This window comes from Amblyraja radiata, chromosome 17, assembly GCF_010909765.2.
Source record: "Amblyraja radiata isolate CabotCenter1 chromosome 17, sAmbRad1.1.pri, whole genome shotgun sequence".
Lineage (NCBI taxonomy): Eukaryota > Metazoa > Chordata > Chondrichthyes > Rajiformes > Rajidae > Amblyraja > Amblyraja radiata.
In genome coordinates, this window is record NC_045972.1 from 31351729 (window position 1) to 31373172 (window position 21444).

The 21444-nt window shown below is 41.9% G+C and overlaps 1 protein-coding gene across 2 annotated transcripts in view; it reads right to left on the reverse strand.

Moving 5' to 3' along the window:
- The window catches only part of vac14 (VAC14 component of PIKFYVE complex), a 246888-nt gene that overhangs the window by 164672 nt on the left and 60772 nt on the right, over positions 1-21444 (reverse strand). For both annotated transcript variants that reach the window (XM_033036030.1, XM_033036029.1), the window contains exon 13: positions 14287-14352. In XM_033036030.1, coding sequence (XP_032891921.1) covers positions 14287-14352 — 66 coding nt within the window. The remainder of the gene's footprint in view (positions 1-14286; positions 14353-21444) is intronic.

A 21444-nucleotide genomic window follows, 5' to 3' on the forward strand; every position in this document is an offset into this window, starting at 1 on the left:
GCATACGAAGCTGCTGTTGCTGGAGATCGGAGTCGGTCACCAACCAGGTCAGTTCCCGATGTTACCGTCCACAGGGCACATGGCCGAATCCTCCGATATCTCGCGAGTGTGTGTACGCGCGGCCGCCAATAAATTGTGTTCCCCCCCATGTTTAGACAGTGATTTCCGCCCCTGGCCCCGTCCGCTCCCGGCTACAGCCCCTCACTTTTCTTTCTCACCTTCCAAGGCGGACAATGCAGTACATTAATATCCTCTTCTTTGGATGATTTGTGATCCATTAATGGGCTCTGTGAATTACATGCTTTTGCTGTTGCTACCAAAAGGTTTGTCATTCCGGCCAAATATAACAATTTCACAACATTTGACACCAGGCTGCCTGGTTCACATTCTAGTTTCCAGCAAATGGAATCAAGGGATATGGGGAGAAAGCAGGAACGGGGTACTGATTTAGGATGATCAGCAATTATCATATTGAATGGCGGTGCTGGTTCGACGGGCCAAATGGTCTACTCCTGCACCTATTTCCTATGTTTCTATACCAGACTCCTCAAACCTTTGTGGTCCACTTACCTTGTAAAATGGAGCGCTATCTTACTGCAAGACCTCTAAGACAATAGGCCAGTTGTCAAGTTGGGTGACACAGTGACACAGCAGGTCTCACAGAGCCAGAGACTCAGGCTCAACCCTGACCTCGGGTGCTGTCTGTGTGGAGTTTGCGTATTCTACTCGTAACTGCGTGGATTTCCTCCGGTTTCCTCCCATATCCCACAGTAGGGGTTTGTGGGTTAATTAGCCTCTGTAGATTGTCCCTATGTAGGGAGTGGATGCGAAAAATGTTGAAGGGAATCATATAAGAACAAACATCAGAAAGGTACCTTGCACAACTTGAACTGCACTGTCAACTGCAGATAGTTCAACAAGGCTTTCTGATTCTGATCACCACCCAACCTGTGAGATATTGTTTGGACTGGAGTTAAAATGGGGTTGTAAACAAACCCACCATCCCCACGAGCTTTAAGCTCAGGGATGACCATTCAAAAGAAAATAATGTTATTCCCAGTGTTCCAACAAACACTTGACCCACAACCAACACAATTAAGACAAGTAACTAGATGTTAATCTCATAATTGAGGGATCTTCTGAAGAACATCTGCCAGGATTTGTAGTGATAACACATTGAAAGGTGCAAAACCTTTGAGTTGTCTGAATGTAGTATAAGGTACTACAGGTATATAAAAGAAAGATCACACTCTCACTGATGCAATTTTCACTACCAGTACAGCATCACATTGGAGCTAAGGAACAAGTGTGGCTAAATCAAAGATGGCATCTTTCTGAATGAAGGTCAATTTGGATGGTGGCCAGATGCTTGGGGATTGCTCTCAAGTACTTCCAAAACGAAAGCACTCGAATGGGACATTCATGGCTTACATTAGCGCTTATGTTACATAAGCGTCTTTCCAATTTGTCTAAATCAGAGCAAACTTCCTCTGTACCTTTCATCTTTATTTCAGTTAAATAAATCCGATCCATTGGGCTAGATCTTTCCAATAGATAGGGAGCTCCACAGTAAGCATCGTGTTAAAACCAAGGATTCCACATTAAGCATGCTTAAACCCTCAATGTTATTTTTCCTCCACTTTTTCTGGAGAAACTCAGCGGGTGCGGCATCATCTATGGAGCGAAGGAAATAGGCAACGTTTCAGGCCAAAACCCTTCTTCAGACTAATGTAGGGTGGGGGCGGGAAGAAGAAAGGAAGAGGAGGAGGAACTTGGGCAGTTTATACCAAAGATCTAAGATCTTTGGTTTATACCCCAACGGCATGAACTTCTCCAATTTCCAGTAGCCCTTATTGTCTCCTCCCCTTCTGAGCTCTCCCTCAGCCCTCTGGCTCCTCCTCTTCCTTTCTACTTCCCGCCCCCGCGCCCCCCCCCCCCCCCCCCCCACATCAGTCTGAAGAAGGGTTTCGGCCCGAAACGCTGCCTATTTCCTTCGCTGCATAGATGCTACCACACCCACTGAGTTTCTCCAGCACTTTTGTCTACCTTCAATTTTCCAGCATCTGCAGTTCCTTCTTAAACAGTAAATGAGTTAACCTGAGTGGATTGCCCAGGCAAATGCTTCAGTGTGTCATATGTCACTTTCTCCTGGACCCATTTCAATAAGGCAGCAATTCCAACTTATGACTGGTGAACTTCAATCTCTAGTGCAAATGGTATTGAAGACCTGTGCATTAACAGTCTGTGTCAGCACCTCCCTTTAGTGTGGAAATTTGGACATGACAGGAAATTGAATTTCATTAATCATGCTTTAGAAAGCCCCAGAAAACATAAGTGGCACTTTATTTCATAGTTTATCAGCTGAAGTGGACTGGAGCCAAGCCTGGTCATACACAATTTACTTTGCCGGTAATCAATATTTCATGGTAAGCCATCTTAGATTTTGTCTTTTAAAAATAAAGCAAAGGTAAGGCTAGCTCTACTTTCTCAACATGTAAACTCTTGAAAATCCTATCAGTCTGACACAGGTCTTTCACATAACATTCAATGTCCACCTCAGCCAACAGTTGACCAACCAATCTCTTATTCATGTTCATAAGTGATAGGAGCAGAATTAGGCCATTTGGCCCATCACGTTTTCTCCGCCATTCAATTAAGGCTGATCTATCTTTCCCTCAACCTCATTCTGCCTTCTTCCCATAACCCCTGACACCCTTACTAATCAAGAATCTATCTATCTCTGGCTTAAAAATATCAATTGACTTGACCACCATAGACTTCTGTGGCAATAAATTCCAGATTTATCACCACAGATTCAACATATTGTATGTTGCCTTAGCGTAATCAAGTAAATGATGAATACAGGTCAAGTAATGCGCTTACAGATGTATTGATTTTTAAGTATCGCATGGCGCAGAAAAGATATCAATTACTAGTTTAAATTAACTCATTTTGACTTGGTAAACTGAATGTTATCAATAGTATAAACAAACGCAAAAGGCTTTTAACAAAAAGTGTGAAAGGCACTTTGATTATTCAGTCACAACAGATCACTGGTATTCAGACACTGCATTAATTGTGTTACCATAGAACGATGTCAAGTCTGGAAGATAAATGCAGCTGTTATAAAGCACAAATGAAATGGATCACTAAAAATGGATCATTGTAGCTAATGAAGTGAAGGTTATGTACACTTCAGCTAAATGCATCCTAATGTATTTACTCTGACTCCTTACTGCAATAAACTCATGATGAATTGCCTCCATGATCTGTCGTCTCAGCAAGGGGATGCATTATAAAGATCCAGAAGCTTGCGATATATTACTGCTTCAAGTAAACCAGCTCGGACGTCCCTTCCTTTTCAGGGGTACATTTCCAGAAGAGGCAATGCTTCCTCCTTGATCCACCACATCATAAAATTAATAATTTTACCTGGTTCATTAATTTCGTTCAGACCGAAAAGGTCTGAATGACAATAAAGGAATCTAATTCTAATTCTAATTCTAGGTTTTCCACAAGAGGAAATACCCTTGCCATATTCATGCAATCAAGACCCCTAAGTAACTCGGTTTCAATTATGTACCCCTTCATTCTTCTCAATTCCTGTGAACACAAGCCTAACTTTTTCTCATAAATCCCGCCATTTCAGCTGTTAGTCTAATAAACCTTCTTTAAACTACTTCCAATTCATTAACACCCTTTATTCAATGACTAAACTCCAAATGAGGTCTCCCCAATATAATCGATGCATTACCTCACTCGTCATAGTCCTTTCCCCTCGCTCAAACCAGCATCATGCTGTTAGCTTTCCTAATCTTTTGTGAATCATGAACTAGGACATCCAGATCCCTCTGCATCTCTGAACTCTGTAATCTTTCACCATTTAGATGCTTTTTATTTTCCCTATAAAAATAGGCGATTTTACATTTTTCCACTCCGTTTGGCAGATCTTTGCCCATTCATTTAACCAGGAACATTATTGAGGTGGGGAAGACCGTGAGAGCATAGATAAAGTGAACATCCTCAGTCTTTTTCCCATGGTAGAGGATGCTAAATCTAGCACGCAAAGGCTTAAGGTGAGAGGGGAAGGATTGAAGAGGCAATCTCAGGGCAACCTTTTCACTCCGAGGGCAGGCCATATCTGGCATGAGCTGCCAGAGGAAGCTAATACAATTGCTACTTTCAAAAGACATTTGATCAGATATGTGGAAAGGAAGAATTTAGATGGGTAAGGGTCAAATGCAGGCAAATGGGACTCACCCAGTGCCAACTTGATAAGCATGGTCAATGTGGGCCGAAGGGCCTGTTTCCATACTGCATAGCTCTGTGACTATAACTCCCATGGTACATAATCCACGACACCCTGCCAGTCAGAGAAAGATCTGTTCATGCCCACTCTCCATTACCTGTTGGTCAGGCAACATTTTACCTATACCAATAAGTCACCTCCTTAAACAAAAGCTTGTAGAAATGTTGGTTGCACAAGGAATATAGGCACCCTCCAGTGGATGCCTGTTTTGTAAAATTAAGCATTTTTGGCATTTTACAAAGCAAATTGGCATCTCACTACGCCCTCTCCGCCAAACTTAACGCGGAAGGGATGAGCAGCTGACAGTTGCTGGTCCTGACAAATCAGGTAGAGTCGTTGCATGTTACATTATACAGGAGTACACTCCTGAACCTGATGTGAACCCAGCTCACCGTCTCTCCACACCCTTGGGCAGCCGGAGAAAATGGATGGTGGACAGCCCTTGCAATGTCTCTAATGTGCTTTAAGAAGGTGACAAAGATGAAGCTATACAAACATCTTGCTTAAGTCGAATGTGTGCAGAGTACCCTGTTATTCCCGTTTAACTGTCTGCTTATTTGCTTATGATGCTTTCAAGACGTGATTTGGACAAATCAACGCTGAAAATGTTCTTCCAGTCTATTCTAGTCAGCCAATCCTTTCCAAGGAGGGTTGGTTTATTTCTGTAGCTGGCCACTATGATGGGCAGTGTTACTGACTGACCATTATGCTGAACTTTACAGTTCATTTGTCCACATGTCTCCAAAACTTTGCCCAAGTAGGTTCTCAGCTTGACCTTACTCTCAAACAATGGTATCTGTGGGAACTTTGTTTCTCTGGTGTTGTCGCTTGATTCCCGCAGATTGTTGGTTTCCTGTTTTAAGCTTGGCCCGACATGCTGAGGCGATATGGCCTTTCTTCTGGCACTTGGCCATTATGAACTGACAAAATTGGGATGAGTGATTACCGTTGCAACGATAACAACTGGCTGAACCCAGCTCCCCGCCATACTTTGGTTTTGGTTTTGGTTTAGCGCCTCTTGGTTTGGCCATAAGCACTGCCTTGTGACTGTAAACGGCCACTGCAGTCCGTGGTGGACGAAACTCGCAAGCATTCTTTGATGCCATCTCCATTGTGGTAGCAATCTTGCATGCTTTCTCGAATGTAAGATCTGGAGTGTTCATGAGTTTGGACTGAATTCGTTCATCCACTAGACCACAAACAAATCTGTCGCGTAGTGCGCTTCCGAGAAAGGTTCCAAAGTTACAGTGCAAAGTTACGTTTTTCAAGGCAACTATGTACTCATTGATTGTCTCATTCTGCTTCTGGTTTCCAGTGCCAAATTTATAGCTTTCTGCAATTTCCAAAGGCTTTGGGTTGAAGTGCTCCCCCAACTTCTTTATAATGTCATTAAATGGCACGTCTTTTGCCTTTATGGGTGCAAGGAGATTCACAAGTGTGCTGTACACTTCAGGACCGATCTCTGTGAGCAGAATCGCTTTCATGCGTTCGCAAACGGCTTTATTTGCTTCAGTCACCATCTCTCCTTCACCACTAATTTCCATTATGTTGTTTGCAAACAGGTTTGCTCTCTCCATATAGGAGCTGAACGGCTCTCTACTCTTGTCAAAAGTGCCACGGTTTCCAATGTAGCCCGTAACGCTGCCATCGTGCCGTTCTTTTTTTTAAAAAGTCTGTTCAAAAACCCTGATTTCCTGTCTGTTCTGGTGTAACAATTCACCTAAAATTTAGCTGTACAAAGGCTATTCAGCTTAAGGAACTTTACAAGAAAAACTCAGTCTAAAATGTTATACAATCCTAACCTCGAGTGCTGTCTGTGTGGAGTTTGCGAATTCTACTCGTAACTGCGTAGATTTACTCTGATTTCCTCCCATATCCCACAGTTGGGGGGTTAATTAGCCTCTGTAGATTGCCCCTGTGTAGGGAGTGGATGCAAAATGAAAATGAAAATGTCTATTTTCTACATCCTCAGCTTATAGAACCATATAAAATTCTTAAAGGATTGAACTAGATGCAAGAAAAATGTATCCGATGTTGCGGGATTCCAGAACCAGGGATCACTGTTTACGAATAAGGGGTAGCCCAATTAGGACAGGGATGCGGAAAAACCTTTTCATCCAGAGAGTTGTGAATCTGTGGAATTCTCTGCCACAGAAGGCAGTGGAGGCCAATTCACTGGATGTATTTAAGAGAGAGTTGGATATAGCTCTTAGGGCTAACGGAATCAAGGGATACGGGGAAAATGCAGGAATGGGGTACTGAGTTTAATGATCAGCCATGGTTATATTGAATAGTGGTGCTGGGTCAAAGGGCCGAATGGCCTACTCCTGCATCTATTTTCTATCACCCCAGAACACATCTACCCTCAGAATCAACAAAAAAGAGCATGTGTTCCTGTCCCCTCTCCCTCAATGTCAGCAAGACAATGGAGATTGTGATTGAGTCAGGAACAAAGCAGTACACACACACCAGTCTACATTGATGGCGCCGAAGTATAGAAGGTCGAAAGCTTCACGTTCTTAGGAATAAATATCGGCAGCAAATTGTCCTGGACCAGCACATCGAAGCAATGGCCAGGAAAGCACACCAATGGCTGTACCTCCTTCGAAGGACGTTCCGCATGTTCCAACTACCCGCACCAACATGCACGGTGGCGCCGCGGTAGAGTTGCTGCCTTACAGCCCCAGAGACCTGGGTTCGATCTTGACTATGGGAGCTGTCTGTACAGAGTTAGGTGTACAGCGTGGGTTTTCTCCGAGATGTTCAGTTTCCTCTCACATTCCAAAGCCGTATAGGTTTGTAGGTTAATTGGCTTGGTGTATTGTAAATTGTCCCTGGTCTGTGTCGGATAGTGTTAATGTGCGAGGATCGCTGGTCGGTGCGAACTCGGTGTGCCAAAAGACCTGTTTCCATGCTGCATCTCTAAATTAAATTAAACTTGTACAGATGCGTCATTGAAAGCATTTTATCAGGATGCATCACAGCGTGGTTTGGGAACAGCTCCATCCAAGACAGCAAGAAATTGCAGAGAGTTTTGGACGTAGCCCAGACCATCACACAAGCCAACCTCCTTTCCATTGACGCTATATATACTTCACGCTGCCTTGGCAAGGCCACCAGCATAATCAAGGACCAGTCTCACCCGGTCACTCCCACTTCTCCCATCTGGCGAGAGGTACAGAACTTTAAAAATGTATACATCCAGACTCAAGAACAGTTTCTTCCCAGCTGTAATCAGGCCACTGAACCATCCTCTCATCAGCTACAGCGCTGTCCTGACTTCTCATCGACCGCATTGGAGACCTTTGAACTATATTCAATTGGACTTTATCTTGCACTAAATGTTATACCCTTAATTCTGTATCTATACACTGTGGACGGATTAATTGTAATCGTGTATACTCTTGTACAGTCAGTTGAGTGGATAGCAAGCTACAAAAACCTTTTCTCTGTACTTTGGTACACGTGACAATAGTAATAAACTAAACTAATCAAGGACATGCTCATACCAAACTTAATGCCTCAATTGAAGTGATAAATGGAACAAAAAGTTTATTTAGGAGACTAGATTGAAACCATCTCATCCAGGAGCTAACAAGTTCAATGTAGCTTATCGGTAGATTTCCGTAATTTGTATTACAATGTAACTGCAACCAAACAGTCAAAAGATCTGAAACCTCATTGTGCCAGAGTCAAATCTGGCACTTGAAGGTCGTTGTGACTTTCTTTGAATGCTAGCTAGGAATACTTTCCAGTTACAGGGAACTGGCACAGCTAAGCTGCTCTTCCGTCAATAGCAAAAATCAAAGGATGAAAGTGAAGAATTTGGTCTCTTTGGGGAGGTTGGTGTTGTGCAGGGAGGGCAGGGGTGTTGAAAGATTGGCAATGTCCATGAAATGGCCATTATACTTTAGATCTGGATATAGGCTCCACATGTTAACTAAATTGGCAAAGGCAGAAGGGAGAGTTTCAGAGGGGTGAGTAGAAACTAATTCATGGTTTGATTTAGATTATCAGCATAAAGAAGAGCCTTGTATGTCTAAACCTTCAACATGCTGTCAGGGATTAACCCAACTTCAAAAGGAGTCCAATTCATCATCGGTGATAAGAGCTGCAAAATAATTTAAAAGCGAGAGAAAAGGGAGAAAAATAGCTTTTTTAAACAGCCTTCATCTGCCAGCCTCAGAAGTCAGACTCATTCAGCATAGCGTTTCTGTCAAAACATTTCAAGGCATTTTGAATAAATCCATCCAGATGAGCCCATCACACAGAAGCATACGGCCTGCATCCACTAATCGAGCTTTAAAGCCTTGCAGTTTTACCTGATAATTATTCAAGTGTGCTTTATGAAGATTATACATACTCCCACGATCAATTATTTGCAATTTCTGTTGCTCATTTTGTTTCCCTGAGGCACAGTTGAAACCAGCAGCCAGGGACAGTTACATTTTTGAAGGGGTTTAAAGGTATTTCAACTCAAAGAAAGAATTTTAAACTAGGCATTGTAAGTGCAAAATGATCTGAAAATTTTCATTCGGAATGAAGATAATTCCTTGCTGCGTGGGTAATGGTATTTGGTTTTGCCATTCAGCAGTTGAGGCAAGTCACAGCGATGGATTCACGAGAGAGCCAGATAAGTAAATGGGCAGAAAGGAATGAATCACTTGCTGATAGGATTAGAATAAGGAATGGATGGGCGTGCTCCTGCAGCTTAAAGTCGAGCACAGAGCACAGTTCAAACGGCTCATTTTTGTGCAGCAAATCCAATTTTTGTTTAAAAGGATTCTGAACTTTGCCCACTTGTTATGTCAATACACTCAATTTTAGTGGCATGCAACACACAAGGAATAAAGCCACTTTGGAAATGGGACAGTCACCTAATCAGCTAAATAGTGAGCACATCCCCACTCACTCCATTTAACTGAAAGTCTCCACGAAGAAATGCAACTCCTGGGATTCCATGGCCCATGACTGCTCAAAGCGGAGGAGGGGGTTTGGGAAGAGGCCATGCCAAGCGGCCATGCCTTGAGTCACACAGAACGCCTGCATAAGTGGCAAAAGGAGAGCATAATCTTATAAAACTACCAGTCTGCCTACCCTGTCAGGCACTTCCAACCCTGTCTGTGGAAGAATCTGCAGTCCCACGTTGAGCTCATCAGCTACCTCAGCACCCATAAAACCTAAGGTACACAAAAAAGCTGGAGAAACCTTCAAGGGTTTCGGCCCGAAACGTTGCCTATTTCCTTTGCTCCATAGATGCTGCTGCACCCGCTGAGTTACTCCAGCTTTTTTGTGTACCTTCGATTTTTCAGCATCTGCAGTTCCTTCTTAAACCCATAAAACCTAATTGGAAACAAGTGATAGAAACATCCAACACTAAAACAGGCCCTTTCAGTCCACTGATTTATCACTCTGCATCAAGCATCCAGTTACACCAATCCTACACTAATATTTTATTCCCCTCACATTCCCAGCAACTTCCTCCTCTGCAGATCCTCCAATCTGAGAACAATTTATAGTGAACAATTACCGTTCCAACCCATCGACTTTGGGACGTGGGAGGAAACCAGAACATCTGGAAGAAAACACTCGGTCACAAGGAGATCCTGCAAACTCCACACTGTCAGCACCCAGGGTCAGGATTGAATCCGCGTCGCTGGACCTGAGATCTGCAGCTTGACTAACTATTTCACTATCCACAGGTCATCCTCACTCCAGAGGAGTAGGATCTTGCCTTCATACTCTACCTCTTTAACCTGATGGCCAGGGCTACAGCTTTTATACCAGGTGCCCTGTAATTATAGACTATCCCATAGCTTTCTCATGCTTCAAATTTTGAGTATTGTCAAAAAATCAAAAAGCCAGTGAAAAATTATCAAAAATGTAACTAGCCAGCAAATATAGTCTAAATGCCATTACTGGGCAAGACAAAATGCCTGGAGACGACTGCATGATCCAGGAACAGCTGCAGTTAAATTATGAATGATAAAACTTTCTTCGTGATGACCCAGATATCACAAGAGAACAGTTGAAGCTTCTAGTATCGTAATATTTAACTCAGGCAGAGTACATGACTGGTAATCTTTAGCTAATGCAATTTTTTACTTTACCAATTAAAGATTTATGTAACAATCTCATCTCTGAGATGATCAACTCAATTCCATGGGTAAGCAGCTACTGTCTGCACGAGAAAGATCACATCAAATGAGGCCATTTGGCCCACTGGATTCATACTAGCCCTCCGCAGAACAATCCAGGCTACCCCTTTCTGCTCTTTTCTCTATCACTTACAAAATTCCAACTCAATGCCTGTCCATATCCTCTTTGAAAGGTCTGAGAGAGTACAATTCTAGCAAGTTCCAAATGTATGAACAAGTTTTCTGCACAACCACCCTGACTTTCTGCCCATGACAAAAACAAACAAGCAGTGAAAACCTGTTCTCATGGTTGGTTGAGGAATAAATATCGAATTGTATGGGACAGATCAATTTTAATATTCTCATCTTTGTTTAGACCCCTCCCATTTCTTTAATATCTTCCACTTAGATCAATCCTATGGGAGCAATCCTGTGCTTCCCAACTTCCCTTGCTCAACCGCCTGTGGCCATACCATGGGCTTCCCAGACTAGTACAAGCTCGGTTTTTCTATCCTTTATCCTTTCAGCCACTCCTTTTAAACCTGGACACCTCGTCCTAATATCCCTTTGTGAGGCTCAGTGGTATGTTTTACCTGACTGCACTCCCATGAATTGCTTTAGATGTTTCACTGAGGTAAAGGTGCTCAACATAGCCAACTCATGATTAAACATCTTATGGGAATGATCTACAAAAGCTCACACCATCTACTGGAAAAATGTACTCCTTCAGACTTAGAAAGACCACCTGCAGGGAAGCTCAATTCTTGAACATACATAACTACAGTTAGAATAATAATTAAAACCTTATTGTATTTACACAGCAGTAATGTCCCTAAGGTAGAATAATGCACTGTAAACACATCTGCAAACCGAAACCTGCAATTTTCACCATTAAAAGGAATCTTGACGTGCTTGAGAAACTGAGCACTCCGCACTCAGCAGAACATTGAACTGGTGAGCAGAGCATTCTGATTTAAAGAGGCAAAGGCATGATTACCTCTTCTTCAAATGGTGAGTCAAAGAGAAAATTAACTAAGAGAATTAACCTCAGAAACCAAATTTAGAGGATCAATTAACAGAGTGACAAAAATAATTCTGGTGTCTGAACAGACTAAGTTTGATTTGATGCACTGGAAATGGAAGGCAATTTTAGCACTTTTGTTTAACAAAGTTTATGTGGATGGCGCCAGGATTTGAAAGCCTGAGCTATAGGGAGAGGTTGGGCAGGCTAGGCCTTTATTCTTTGGAGTGCAGGAGGCTGAGGGGTGATCTTATAGAGTTGTATAAAATTATGAGGGGGGAATATATCGGGTGAGTGAACAGAGTCTTTCACTAAGAGTAGGGCAATCAAGAATCAGGGAACACAAGTTTAAAGAAATAAACTGAGGAACAATTGTTTCCATAGAGGGTGATGGGTATATAGAGCAAGCGACCAGAGGCAGTAGCTGAGGCAGTACTATAATAACATTTATAAGATGTTTTGACAGGTACATGGATAGGAATGGTTTCAAGGAATATGGGCCAAATGTGGGCAGGTGGAGGAAGCAGCTTGCTCGGAATAAGCAAGTTGGGCAAAAGGGCCTACTTTCGTGCTGTATGACTATAACTGCAGATGCTGGTGTACAAATAGAGACAAAATGTTGAAACTCAGGTCAGGCAACATCTGGGGTGGGAGATTGCAACCTTCACGTGGTCCGCCCTGTTTCGACGAATGCAATCAACCCAGCGTGCACAATCAAATAGAACAAGTTATCCTACAACTTTAGGCTGTGCACGCCATACGCAAGATGAAGAAGGCAACATCTCTGGAGAACATAGATAGGTGATGTTTCAACTTCGCACCCTTCTTCAGGCTAATTGTAGTGGGGTGCGGTGGGGGGAATGGGAAGAAAGCTGGGAGGGAGGTGCACCCAGGATAAATACAAAAAAAAATCCATAATTGTGAAGTACAAAAACAGGACAAAATACTGGAGTTCAATCATACCATATATATATATAATCAAAACACACATAAGTATAACAGGTCGTGCAAAAAGAAAATGGAGTGAAGAATATAGTGTTACAGCTATAGAGAAAGGGCACATTAAAAAAGTGGAAGGATGACAAAAGGTTAGATTGGGAGATCAGGAATTTACCCTTAACATAAGAGAGGTCCATTCAGGAATCAAAACTGCGTCAAAGAAGCTGTTCTTGAATCTGGCAGTATGTTTTCCAGCTTTTGTACCTTTTGCCCGATGGGAGAGAGGAAGAGAGGGGGAATGCGGTATTGACAAAGATAGTCAACCATGATGTAATTAAATGGCCTAGCAAGCTCAAAGGACTGAATGACGCACTCCTTTATTTGTTTCTCTGCTACAAAAGCGTAATAGTGAGGTATAGTCAGAAATCTTTTTGCAAAATGCTGACTCTTTTGAGGAGCCAGTGTGTAGACCAATCATGTTGAGTGGCCCAGAGAACAAAACCGTTCCAGAAGAAAGTTTTTATCCCGGCTTGTACAATGAGGAATTGGCAGCAATGGGTTAAGCAAAATCTGAACATTGAATAGATAGCAGTGAAAATGTTGACGGACATGAGCTTGGATGAATAATTTGAAGTGGTTTTATTGAAATTTGCACATGTACAGTGAGGTATAGATACAATGAAAATCTTGCTGGAGGCAGCATCACAGGCACAGACTCAGTCAACACACAAAACATAAATTATACATCAACTACACATAAATTGTACAAGACAGTGAAAAGAAAAAGTATGTACAAAAAAAAAGTAACAAGACAAGACATAGAAAATAAACTACTGTGTGTTTGCTGACATGACAAGTAAACATAAAGGGGAGAAGGAAGACCTGATTACAGAGCATACGCTTCTCTGTGCACTGAACACTGCTTGATTATGTCGAACAACATGCTGCAGTTTAAAGGAAAATCTATTTCTGCAAGAGCTATGGATGACTGCTAGAAAAAAGACAAATCAAACAATGATCCAACTAAACATGACTTATTATTTTGAATAGTGCATTATACGTTCAGAGCATTTAATCTGTTTTGTGTTGAGTTTTTGAATTACCAATGGAGACACTACTCTTCATTACCCCGGATAATCCGATGACCATAAATTAAATTGCTGCAGTAATCTGGAAACCTGCCAGGGTTTGCATCTTCAATACAAACTGAGTTGCCTGCAGATTTGCCAGTGGGAATCATGCTTTACAGTTGCATAACATTTTAACTTTCCAGTTGTAAATAATGATAATATTTGAAAGTAAGACTAATTGCTTTCAGAATTCTTTAAATGTTTAAAATAAATTTTGTTTAATAATATCTTGAATTTTAAATCACCCCACCATAAATCAATGCCTAATGACTGAAAAATGTTTCAAACCAGAGATGTGTTCAAAATTATGCATTATACACTGCAGAAACACAAACCTTTCTGGCTTGTTTCCCTTCTAGTGACTATTTTATATTTTTTTCTGCAGCCAATGTCCCCAAAGAGAAATCTCAGATTTTGATTTCAAATGTTAATGACCTACTTTTATTTATTTTTTTGCTTGATTAAAATTGTTGAATAATTCAAACTTCAAGCACAAAAAATGATGATTATCAGTCTCTTTTGTGTGACCGACTGATTTTGTTTGATATTGTAGCACGATGCTAAGCACAATACGGCATCTAGTCTCTATTAATCTTTAGATCACATGACCTCTGCTAGAAAGGATTAATGAACAATACAGCTCAGACTTTGGAACGATACATAACAACATAAAACTAATGGGGACTAACATCAATGTAGGCAGGCACGGTACACCTTTTCACATAATCAGTGTGCCAAGATACTACTCACCTCATCCGACTCATCAGAAAGGGTCTTCAGCAACATGGGAAACAGGCTGTCTGTGTGCCAAAACATCTGTAATGCAGAGAGAGGTGTGTCACTTCCTTTCCTCAACAAAAACATAATACAGTTTTCACTCCAGCCAAGGTTAAGCTAGGTTGACTTCATCAAATGCTCAGACTCAAACAGTCTTATGAACATAGTACCATATTCCAGTTGCAGGGAGCAGTGGTTGTACAACTATTTCATTTTACCAGTGCATCCTGAACATTTTACAGTTACAGCAGGACAGTGAAGGGAAAAGGCAGGTGAAGGCGAGTGGTGGCAATGGCATAGAAATAGGGTGAAAGAGAGGGACCAATATCTGGAGTATGGAATGTTGTCCCAGGTTGTCTTTTGTCCAGGGAGCACTAGGACATGTTTGGTAAAAAAGATAGATCCAATTATCTGAAAATGCTACAAATTTGTCACTTGTAGAAAGAAGTAGTAACACTCCCATTACGTGGACTTCTCGGTGCTGACAGAATGTCAAGCCCAATGACTTTGTGTAGTTGAAACCAAGAAAATGCTGTTGCTGAGAAATGTAGTGCATACCCACTATATTACTATACCATTACTATATTTCTACCTCATACGAATGCTCTCTGCATCTTTCAGGGTTTTCCTGTGCAATACATGTTGAAATTGCTAGATTCGTGCATTTCTTTATATTATCCATAGTTAGAAAGAATGAACTGTTTGACACTTTCAGGAGGTCCCAAAATACCCAATAACAACTCTGAAATTAATGTTTTAATCCAAAAAAGTAAGATCTTATATACAGCGATGAGTTGACAAACAGATAAGCTATTTTAGCATTGTTGATGAAGGAATAAGTCAATTTTGTAACCTCTCTACCTGTCAAAACAACAAAGTGATATATTTTTTACCGTCGCACAAGAGCATTGGTTTAAAGGCTCAAAAGACAGTACCTCTAACGGCACAAAATAATTATATTACCTGGAACGCTCTGTGCGTGCAGTAAGACCACTTTGCTCACTGACAACTGAGAGTTGGTATAGGGCCCATTATAACATTAGCTTATACTTTTCACAGTTCTGAGTTCTTTGACATTTCTACAGGAGTTTCTATGAACCTAAACAAGAATGTGTGCAGCTTTTCCTCCCTCTAAGACTAGCTTTATTTCAATAGTGTTCTGGGAGAGGATTGTTATTAAATTCAACAGCAGACGGACTATTCTGTATCTTGAAATTAGGTTCTTTTTTCATCATTGCTCTGTGATAACGATGCATACATTACTACCAGACTAAACCAAAATTGCTCAAAGGTTGAATACTTTGACTGATAAATGCTGAATGGGAAATTCGAATCAAATTAAACTGACGTGCAATTAAACTTACCGAAGGCAGAACCTGTTAATTATAGGCCACGTCTATAGATCTTTCCCTGAAAATGCAATTTAAAGGAAACTTCCCATTAGAGCAAAGGAAGAAGACAGAGAGCTCAAGGCTTCTTATCTCACAACTCAGGGACATGGTTAAATCTCACTATATCCAAGTTCAAAGTCTGTTTTTTAAAAAACTTTATACCAGTTCTCTAATGGAGCAACCTTTGACATCATTTTTATGTTTTTTGTGACACTTCAATCAGAATATGCTCATCTCATTTGTAAAGCAATTCTGGGTAAGCTGCATTTGGTCACAAGGTGGCAAAGCACAGAGGGACTAAGTGCCGCCAATTAGAGCAGATCCCCATTAAAATTAATTTCAATTGCCTTCTGTATTGTACTGATTAGCTACAAGTCTCAAGCATGGATCACTTCTGACATGAGTACATTTATTCAAAATACTTTGGGAATGCCTCAGTTTGATTGTTTTGGTAGCACTGCTGCCTCTAAATTAAATGCTTGTGTGTTCAAGTATGTCTAAAAGTCCAGAAAATAGTCCAATCTAATACTTCAATTTTATCCTTCAATTAGGACACCCAAGATTGGGTGCATGTAGAATAACCAGTGCAGGGCAATACACAGTGGACATCTTCCCAATACTCTTATCAACAAACTCTCAACCAGTGCCATCTAAAACTGATTAATTAAATTAACACATCATAAACATGATACATTGAGTTCTCAGTCTTTGTTCAGAATCATTAGTAATGTTTAGATCCATCCTCAAGTTGATGTTGATGTTAGTGCAACCAAGTCAAGGAGATCCCATGGCAGCACAAGACACAAACCCAAGTTATTTGCAGTTTGATGAAATATTCTGCCCTTGCCTCTACAAGGTATGAAATATAGAATAGTACAGCACAGGAACAGGGCCTTTGGCCCACAATGTCCGTGCTGAAAATGATGCCAAATTAAAATAATCTCCTCTGATTGCATGTGATCCATATCTCTCCATTCCCTGCATATTCATGTGCCTACCTAAAAGCTTCTCGAATGCCACTATTATTTCATAATCATAATCGTACTTTATTAGCCAAGTATGTTTTGCAAAATACGAGGAATTTGATTTGCCATACAGTCATACCAATCAAAAGCAACAAAACACACAAAATACATTTTAACATGAACATCCACCACAGTAACTCCTCCACATTGATCAGTGCGATGGAAAGCGAAAAAAAGTTCAATCTCTTTCCTTCTTTGTTCTCCCGTGGTCGAGGGCCTCAAACCTTCTGTTGACAGGGTGATCTTGGCTTCCGTAGCTGGCAGCCTTTGGGCCCTTGCGTCGGGGCGATCAAGCTCCTACATCGGGGGGGGGGGGGGGAAATCTCAGCTCCCCCGCGCCAGGCTATCTGACCCCGGGTCGGGGCGATCAAGCTCCTACATCGGGGGGGGGGAATCTCAGCTCCCCCGCGCCAGGCGATCTGACCCCGGGTCGGGGCGATCAAGCTCCTACATCGCGGGGGGGGGGGGGGGAAATCACAGCTCCCCCGCGCCAGGCGATCTGACCCCGGGTCGGGGCGATCAAGCTCCTACATCGGGGGGGGGGGGGGGGGGGGAGGGGGGGAATCTCAGCTCCCCCGCGCCAGGCTATCTGACCCCGGGTCGGGGCTGGTCGAAACCTTTTGCGTCGTTTGGAGCTCCCGACATTGGTCTCTACCCGAGACTGCAAGCTTCTCCAAGGTGAAATCCGCAGGCCGCGGGTTGGAGCGTCGACCCCAGGCAAGGGAGCTCCATGATGTTAGGCCGCAGAGCGACCGGAGACAAGATCCGGAAAACAATCGCATCATCAGCAGGTTATGAGATTGAAAAAAAGTTTCCCCCGACCCCCCCCCCCACATAAAAGAAACCAGAGAACATTAACATTTATTTTTAAAACACACTAAAAATAACAAAAAAAAGATACAAAGACAGACTGTTGGCGAGGCTGCCATCGCAGGGCCACCCGGTGGAATTGTTTTCTACTTCCTACCCTACATTTTTGCGTTTTTTGATGTCTCAAACAAAACAAAAGGATCAATACCAACATTGCTTGATCAGTATCCTAAATATTTACTCCCTCCACCACAACTGCACAATAGGGTCAAGCTATACCCTCCACAAAACTCAGAACCTCACTGAAGCTATTCCCAAACACATAACTTGCCAGAAAGGGTGCGGGAGCTTTGATTGCTCCGACGGATTGTTCGACTGCCCCGACCGCGGGAGAAATAAAGAGGAAGAAGCTTGGACATTTTTGCCTTCCATCACAGTGAGGAATGTGGGGAATCCGCTGAGGTGGATGTTTATGTTAACTTTTATGTATTTGTATGTCTTGTTGCTTTTTTTTCTCATGGCTATATGGTAATGCACATATCACCTTAATTGGTACATGTGACAATAAAATACCTTGGAAACCTTTGAAAGGGCAAAGGCACGGTGCAAAGAAACAACATCCTCTGACAACTTCCACGAAATAACATGATCCTGATTTGGAAACCTATCATCAGTTCTCTATTGTTGCTTTGACTAATTTAATTCTGGAATTACCACTTGAAAAGCAGTTGGTGTACCTTCATCCCAATAGAATGACAGCTGCAGTTCAAAACCCAGCTCGCCACCACCAATCACCATCTCAGGGACTACAAGCAACGAGCAAGGACACTCACCTTCCCAATGCATAAGGCCAAAGGCTCACCATTCCCCCTTTGGCAAAGGGGTTGTAGGTATTGTGTGCCTTTTGGCCGCAAAAAGGCAATGCAGGTTATCTGTGGACGTGAAAAGAGATCAGAAATATATGGGAACACTCAAATAGCTTGCAAATACTCCCCAAGCAGATCTGCTGCCTCACAGCTGTAAAAACCCGGGTTCAAACCTGACCTCCAGTGCTGTGTTGTCGTGTTTGCACATTAAAATGGGATTGGTGTAGATAGATGCTTGATGGTCAGCATGGACTCGGTAGGCTGAAGGGCTTGTTTGCGTGTTATATGACTATGATTCGGGGGGGGGGGGGGGTCAGGAGTTTGAACCATGCAAAAGCAATTTCAGTATTAAAAAAATGTCAGACATGCCCATAAAATGGACAGGCAATCCACACTGCTGACTTAAGATAGAGGAAACATCATCTCTGCCATTACGGCCATAAAAGAGTTGCTAGACTCATGTGGAGAACATTCAATCCACTCTGCCTGCGCCTCTTCGAAAGTACATTTCCTAGACCTTCTGTCCATTACTCTGCATATCATTCTGTCTGTGGTAACCTTTTTTTCTCCTGTTTTAATCACAAAATCTTCAATATTTTGAGCATTCCTTTCACTATATTTTAAGGATAACAATAGCAAATTCTCCATGTAGCTGGTTGTTCATCCCTGCCTCCAGAAATCATATGAACAATATGTCTGAAAAAGCATTCATACTCAATTATGGTGCCAGAATTGGGCACAATAGTACAGCTGATTTAGTATGTGTTTTCATGCAAGTTACTGGGAAAACACCAACTGGATACAGGAGTCTCTAAAGAATGAAGATGTTTTGATTGACACATAATTGACTATGTGCGCTCTTGTGTCGTTCATAATAGAGGACAAGAAGGTTAACTTGAATACACATGGTGAGGACATGCCAGATGCTGAGAGGACATATTTAAGACCATAAGACATAAGAGCAGAATTAGGCCATTCGGCCCATCGTGTCTGCTCCACCATTCGATCATGGCTGATCTATTTTTCCCTCGCAACCCCATTCTCCTGTCTTCTCCCCATAACCTTTGATGCCCTTATTATTAATTAGAAATATCCAATGACAAGGCCACAGCCATCAGTGGCAATCAGAGCCTTTTAATCTTTCTTTTAAAAAGATCGGCAAAAGGTCTATATTGCCTGTGCAGCGATGTTTGCAAATCTATGCATCAAATTTTGCTTCAAAATATTGAATTAGTTTAGAATTATGATATTTTACAACAGAACATTGGGTGCAAACTTAAGATCTTCATGTATTTCATATTTACTTGTGACAATGGAAGTGGCCATTTGGCCCACAACTCCAAACCAGCTCTCACAGCAATCTGACCACCCACTTGTTTCCCTGTAATTTATTCTCCCTCACCTCTTCATCAACTCTCCACCTACATGCACAGTTATTTACAGTAGCTAATATACCAACCAGCACATATTTGGGATTTGGTAGGAATCTGACGGTCACAGAGTGCAAGTGCACTTTCCACACATACAAGACTGATTAGGATTGTACCCTGGTCACTGGAGACGCAAGGCAGCAGTAGTGCAGGTAATCTGCTATTCCACAACTCAAGTTAGATATAACACGATTGATAAGGAAACATTATTTGTATTATGAGTGTCTACAGAGACTTTAAGATTTTGCCTTCCACCACAGTGAGGAGGCGTTTGGTGAACTCACTGTGGTGGATGTTAAATTTGTGTTGATTTTGTGTTTTTGTCATTTTTTATTATATGTATGACTGCAGGGAAACAAAATTTCGTTCAGACCGAAAGGTCTGAATGACAATAAACGAATCTAATAATCTAACTGGTTATAACCCAATTTCGATCAGGACCCGGAGAACTACTTATAACCATATAACCATATAACAATTACAGCACGGAAACAGGCCATCTCGGCCCTACAAGTCTGTGCCGAACAACTTTTTTCCCTTAGTCCCACCTGCCTGCACTCATACCATAACCCTCCATTCCCTTCTCATCCATATGCCTATCCAATTTATTTTTAAATGATACCAACGAACCTGCCTCCACCACTTCCACTGGAAGCTCATTCCACACGGCTACCACTCTGAGTAAAGAAGTTCCCCCTCATGTTACCCCTAAACTTCTGTCCCTTAATTCTGAAGTCATGTCCTCTTGTTTGAATCTTCCCTATTCTCAAAGGGAAAAGCTTGTCCACATCAACTCTGTCTATCACTCTCATCATTTTAAAGACCTCTATCAAGCCCTCCTTAACCTTCTGCGCTCCAGAGAATAAAGACCTAACTTATTCGGAAAATGGAGGAGGACTGGCCAAGCTCTGTGCCTTCCACCACAGTGATGAATGCTGTGGTGGATGTTTGTGTAAAATTTTTATTGTGGTTGTGTTCTTTATTATTGTACCGCTGCTGGCAACCCAAATACCACCGACCTTGGTTGTGTGGCAATTAAATTATTTCTATTCTAATTATTTCTATTCAACCTATCTCTGTAACTTAGTTGTTGAAACCCAGGCAACATTCTAGTAAATCTCCTCTGTACTCTCTCTATTTTGATGTCATCCTTCCTATAATTGGGCGACCAAAATTGTACACCATACTCCAGATTTGGTCTCACCAATGCCTTGTACAATTTTAACATTACATCCCAGCTTCTATACTCAATGCTCTGATTTATAAAGGCTAGCATACCAAAAGCTTTCTTTACCACCCTATCTATATGAGATTCCACCTTCAAGGAACTATGCACGGTTATTCCCAGATCCCTCTGTTCAACTGTATTCTTCAATTCCCTACCATTTACCATGTATGTCCTATTTTGATTTGTCCTGCCAAGGTGTAGCACCTCACATTTATCAGCATTAAACTCCATCTGCCATCTTTCAGCCCATTCTTCCAAATGTCCTAAATCACTCTGTAGACTTTGGAAATCCTCTTCATTATCCACAACACCCCCTATCTTGGTATCATCTGCATACTTACTAATCCAATTTACCACCCCTTCATCCAGATCATTGATGTA